The following is a 6,646-nucleotide window of genomic DNA, read 5'->3' on the forward strand; positions in this document are numbered from 1 at the left end:
TATATACAGGGCAGCCTGAGGTGTCTTTAGACCTATATATACAGGGCGACCTGAGGTGTCTTTAGACCTATATATACAGGGCAGCCTGAGGTGTCTTTAGACCTATATATACAGGGCAGCCTGAGGTGTCTTTAGACCTATATATACAGGGCGACCTGAGGTGTCTTTAGACCTATATATACAGGGCAGCCTGAGGTGTCTTTAGACCTATATATACAGGGCAGCCTGAGGTGTCTTTAGACCTATATATACAGGGCAGCCTGAGGTGTCTTTGTCTACCATCGCCCATGGGGACACTGTGTGCAACAGTTCACCATCCCTCCTCATTTGATGGTTAGAGTCAACATTCTGTCGATGAGCTGAGGTCACTTAATTCGCTGAAGGAAAATGACCTTTAACCTATTGACAAAAGTCCACAGCTAGTATGTAGTTGTCGTATTCTTATGAAGGACAGAGAGTTAAGGAAGTAGGCTCCTCAGCTTTAGAACACAGCCATGCAGTGTACTACAACTGTGTAGGTACTTACATGTATTCATTTGTCCGGACATATAATATATTTATTACTTAAACTTGTTCACTTAAAATTTTGCATGTTTATTCACATTTTGAAAGGGTTTAGAAGGGCTTATATTTTGTGGAGGAAGGATCGTTTAATTATATACTGTAAATACACGGCGGGTGTGACCGGTCGATATGGGATGCTTACTCCTCCTAGGCACCTGATCCCACCTCTGGTGTGTCCAGGGGTCCGTGTTTGCCCAACTATTTTGTATTTCTTATAGGAGTTATGAGATTGATCACTGTTCGTTATCTTCACCTTTCATTTCCCCATTTTGTATAAATATTGAGTATTTTGGTCAATGATTAAAAATAAAAATTTAACTATTATATCCCCCTTCCCACTTTTAAAAGTTTCATCGCAGATTTTAAGACAAGACTTTGTACATTATGTTAAATTCAATTTTAAAAGCTAACAATACTCCTATTGTGTTCTTTTAAAATCTCAAATATTATTTAATTAAAGGCTGTTTCCATATTTCGAATACAAGTACATTATACAAGTAATCTTCAATTTTCATGTATATCATTATATGGATTTAAATAGATGGGAAACTATACATTTTTATGGCGTAAAAGTGGATCCAGAATATCATATTGTGATGCTCAGTTAAAATTTGAATACAAAAATAATCAATATTTGTAAATGAATAGGGAACATAGATGGATAGAAGGATATGGAAAGAGAGAGCGACGGGGACGGCTTTTGTTGAGGATGCGGAACAAAATCCTTTTGAAGGTGATGAATTTAACACACAACAAGCTTAGAATCATCCCTTCCCGTTGGTAACCGTCTAATTGTATTTTACAGCCCCTCTATCTCAGAAAATCAAGATCGATTATTCGCTGTACTCTTGTAGGAATATATAGATCAGTAATGATCTGTAATATTTTATGACTACAAAACGGAGCGCTGAGCGGGGAGATAGAGGGAGAAGTCGTTAATTGTCCAGTGTTAGCGGAACATTCGGAATGTGGCAAACTCTATTTAAGATAATTTGGGAGAATGAGAAAATGTTTTTCTCAACTGCAGCAAAATAACAAACCATGAGTACGGCATTTCTGGTAATTAAGTTTCAAATCTTTCCATTATTAATAGGATACATATCAATATGTTGTGTTATTGTCATGTCTCGGTATACACACCAGATTGGTGTCCTCCTTTTCCAGTAAGACAATATGAAAGTATTGAACTATTCCCTCCCTTGTCATACGGCCCATTCACTTTTTATTAAACATTCATTCAATGATATGGAATCACGCATCGACGAATGGCGTTATTTCAATCCCAGCGCAATTTTCGATGCCACCAATAAAGCAAAACTTCCTGGAAGTTGACCTTTTTCATTGTATTTGTGACAGCTCTTTCTCAGTGGGAGCCATCCATTTATGACACTGCAATGTTGAATTATTTTAGCACGTAAGAAGTTACATTTACACGTTATTTTCTCTTGCTATTGTTTAAAAGGTATTGCACGTTTCAAACAAAAAGGCTATCTAAATGTAACACCATAAGCTCTTTCATTTTAAGACAATGACCATTGAAGTCCAAAGTGCGTGTAATAATTTCGATTCCACAGATGGTGAATATAAAGAATACAACTTAGTGGTGTTATTCATAGGCACTATGTGTGCTCTGATTACCGACGAAGTGTCAGATCAAATGTGTGAAAAAGCCGAAATGTCTTCCATCAATTATATATCTACATCCATGCTTTAAGCACTTCTATTGATTTCTTCACTCTGTATGGATAAAAAACGTCCGAAGTAAGCATTTAACAACTGGAACACATTCATCTTGTTTTGGCCTGCTGTGTGGGCTGCCTAACGAACTTATAGCCCGACATGATAATATCAAGCTGATACTGATCCTCTTATATGCAGTCCTTTGGAATAAATATGGTTTTCCTTTATTTGTATGTTATTTGATGTCCCATTCTAACTTTTTTTTGATCATGTAGAGATGTTAGCAGCTTCAGATGAAGTGCCACAAATTTTTACCCATGCATGGTGCTCAAGGCCGTAGCAGTTAGGGTTATTAATCGTGCTGACGCCTACTGAGACACAGAATCTCCTGGGTTCTATATCATATCTAGAAAATCCGTGACTTTCACTTGTGTCGAACGCCCGGATCAGTGACGACCTATGATAAGCTATTGACGCGGCGCCGGGATCGCGAATCGATCCCAGGACCTCATAGTAGGTAAGGGAGCTCCGTAACCACTAGGCTACATAACTCGATTCCGTCCTTTGCAAACATAACTTGTGAAAGATTGCCTTCTTGAAATATTGGATCATAAGCGATTATAAACTATTTCCTTTTGACTTACCTTTATTAGGAACATAAATATTCTGAAACAGACAATCCTCGTGCTGTTGTAGGGATTCTTTGGAGATCGACAAAAGTTTAGATACAATTCTTGCTGAATAATGTCTATACATATCACTGACATTATAGACCACTTGCGGACACACGCCATCTTTTGTAGAAGCGTCTCGGACGTTTTGCCATTTGTAGGTTAAACTAGACGGTGGTATAAAACGAATGTTTCCCTGACGCAGGGATGCGTACCTTATGCCGTAAAAGACCTCAATGTTGTCCAACTGTGCTCCTGCAGGAAATTCAACAGCAAGTCCCCGATATCCCCCTTTCCTCGTGACAACAACTCGTTGTCCATGCTCACGAATGAGTACTCCTGCGTCGAATATGCAAATACAGGCACATAGAATAAGAATTTCCTTAATAGGACACATTGTTTTCCAGTGACAGTATTATATACTGTAGGAATAGCACATTGCAAACATGTAGACCATGTTTTCAAACTCATCTGCTGTCACGTCGGCCTATAATTTGCGAAACTGCACCAAAGAAAGAAATGTGTTGAATAATGCTTTGGTGTTAATCATTCCGGGAAACCATATGTCTCAGGGGATTATTAAACTAAAAGAAAACTAGTCAGAAGCGATCTCTTCCGCTGTTTAGTTCATGCAGCATTTTCTGGCAAAATTGAGAGCGACAAATCACCGAACGACGTGTTAAATTCCGATAATCTCTCATCAAACAACGAAATCTTAAGAAAACACCTGCTCCTTCAATGTAGATATCAATATGTTTCTACAATACGTTTGCAAACTTCCTTCGTTCTATCTATATCCTGCGCCCTATGCTAAAAGACATAATGATTATTTACGATGAAAACGAAGTCGGGTGATGTATACGGTGGTACACTACAAAGAAATGTGTATTACATATCATGTCGAATGCAGCTTTTCTTTCATTGTCCACAAAAGACTTGCACCAATGTCGATCGATTCCAAGTTGACAATTAGTACCCGCGAAAAAAAGGAAAAATTATGGTATCCATTAGCGGAACGCCCAGCTGTGACGTATGGCTCTGACCACATCTATTCCTGTATTAATCCAATGTTTCTTTACCAATATAGATAATATTCCATGTCCTTAAGACGGAAAAATAATATAAACACATAGCAAGATTTATAAGACAGAATAGTTTTACAGTCTGAAAATTCCATTGGGAAATAAGGAAACTTTGCAGGACCACTCAAAATAATTATTGTATAATTGTGCGATGCACAGCACTTGTGAATATCGCGTATCCACGGCTTGTACGTTGGTAATCGAATTTCTGAAACGATGTTCAATTCTTAGAGTTCGGATTCAATAAAAACAGTAACAGATGATTGAATTTTCGCAGTTCCCTTTACATCTGAAACAACTCTTTTTAATATAACTCTTAAACGTCACGATTCGTTCAGTCTATTCTAATGTATATCCTGCTGAAATCACTTTTCAGCAAAGGTAATTGTGAGCGCCGCAATTCAATATGTGTCCAGCATAGCTAAGAGGCTCAATAGATCACTGATGACCAAAACGAAGAAATAGAGGGCTTTGTCCCGAATTTGTTGCCGGTCTTCTGTATGCTTAGATAGGCTATTACCATGCTAAAAAGCTACTCGATATAACGAAAGCCTCCCCCGGCGTCGATGCTTTGGAGAAATAACCTCAGTAATGATACGTTTTGCCTCCTTCTTTATTAGGCAGTCTTCCCATCGAATCAGTTGGCTACTGTAACCTTTGTATCCGATGACTATAAAATTATACTTTCCATCGAAATAGAAGAAGATCTAAAGTATGTATATAACGTTTTTCTGAGCAATGTCTTTTTCCAAGTAATATAGGACCTCGTCCCAATGGCGACTGACTGCGAGCATGATTTGATTGCTGCCTCGGAAACTTCCAACATACTATTATTTCATTTTTAAGAGTGTGAAAGCGGAGTAATGTCATCTTAATTACGAGTTACAAAATGAGATAATGAGCGGTAGTGAGGAATTCTATTTCCGACTAAATGGTAGTTTTATTTCGTTATAGACGTTAGAAGGGAAGAACTGGATTCCGGTGACTCTCCATTATCCGTTATATATTTTGAAATTTCGTCACGTCCGCGGACTATTTCAGACTGCAAGATACGATTTGTCATGTGATCTCATATGATCATTAATTTCCCCTATCGACTTCAAGCTATTTTAAGAAACAAAGGATGTGTCTACACATTCCGCAATTAGAAGCTCCTCGTGATTTAGAAAGGGTACTGGTTGTATCTGCATGAGATATTATATTTTTCAAGACATATTGAGAAACTAGTGTTCACCATACAATAATGCTAACTAATGCTGCACGTAAGGTTTTGAGGAGGCATGATTGGTTATTATCCCGTTTATTAGACGAAATCCAACTCTTTTCTTTAATGTACATGTAAATGTGTAAATGAATCGGATGAGGGAATCCGTGTATTTTATATTTTCAAGCAAATCAACTTCAAAAATATTTACAACAAGTTTGTTTTCCTTTTAAAAAGACTGGAATACGGTACGTGGACCGTAGGCATGTGTTTCTCACAGAAATATTCTAGGATGAAATAAAAACATTTGTTTTATATCTTGCGACATATAAATATTTCATTATAAATCTAATCGCTAGAATTGTAATGAAATGATATGAAATAGTTGTAGCTTTGACCTTTGACCTCAGAATTAAGATTTGATCTGGTCCCTAAAGGTGAATTTCAACAGAGGGATACAATCTGGTCTAGATAATAATGTTCGAGTTGCACACCATAACTCAGCAATATAAACTTGGTAGCTATATGAGAACAAAATAGCGATGCTCACAAGCTTCAATGTGGATTGTCATTTCTAAATCTCGGTGCAACTTTACAAATAATGGCCATGTAATTGCTGCGTTGTGCACGTCCTAATAATGAGCAACACATGGAGAAAACGTACACAAACTTTAACAATCCTAGCGCTAGCCTTATTTGTGCATTCGATAATTTGATAATTCCTACAGGAACAACTGTAGGTGAAGCGCCACAAATTTTGACCTGTTCATAGCGCCCAAGCCTTAGTTTCAAAGGTTTTCTTTTATTGTTTCAACGCCTACCGTGGCACGGGACATTCGTTTAAGACCCATGACTTTCCCGTCTGATACTTTGCAAACGACCACTTACTACCCATGATAAACGTCCATAGTGTGACACGAAATCTAGAATTAAGCCCGGGGCTCCCCGTTTGCGAAGCGAATGGCTGAGCAGGTAGGACACTGTCATTGGTCCTTCAACATTGAAATGCGACATGAAGCAGCTTAATAAAAATATCAGGATTTCACATGCTGGATAGATGCCATAGCACATGTATACACCACACTTATATGCAATGCGTATGGCAACCCTCGTTTGAATTAAGAGAAATGAAAGCCCCATGGGCCACAATGCTCAACAACAGCGCTGATAATTGCTTGGGAAATCCTCACTTATTGTGCTCTCTATACATGCTTGATTTATTGAATAGTATCAGCAATCTATTGCTTTTTAAATGTTCATGTACAAATGTCTACCAAAATTGGAAGTTTCATGATGCCAGGGATAGGGATTTGGTATAAGTGTGGAGCCAAAAGAGTCAATTCTTTTCGATATGAAGCATCTTTGGGACAAAAGTTGTAAATTTCAGGCAATGGATTCAGGACTTCATTGTGTTGTGCGCCCCCTTGTGTTCAGGAGGAAATAAC

The 6,646-nt window shown here is 38.0% G+C and overlaps 1 protein-coding gene across 1 annotated transcript in view; it reads right to left on the reverse strand.

Moving 5' to 3' along the window:
• LOC125646525 (neuroligin-4, Y-linked-like) overlaps positions 1–3,435 on the reverse strand; it is a 103,804-nt gene extending 100,369 nt beyond the window's left edge. Inside the window, exon 1 of the mRNA XM_048872872.2 lies at positions 2,889–3,435. Within this exon, the coding sequence (XP_048728829.2) occupies positions 2,889–3,312 (424 nt within the window). The 5' untranslated portion in view covers positions 3,313–3,435. The remainder of the gene's footprint in view (positions 1–2,888) is intronic.
• Between the last annotated feature and the right edge of the window lie 3,211 nt (positions 3,436–6,646).

This window comes from Ostrea edulis, chromosome 9 (assembly GCF_947568905.1).
Source record: "Ostrea edulis chromosome 9, xbOstEdul1.1, whole genome shotgun sequence".
Taxonomy (NCBI): domain Eukaryota; kingdom Metazoa; phylum Mollusca; class Bivalvia; order Ostreida; family Ostreidae; genus Ostrea; species Ostrea edulis.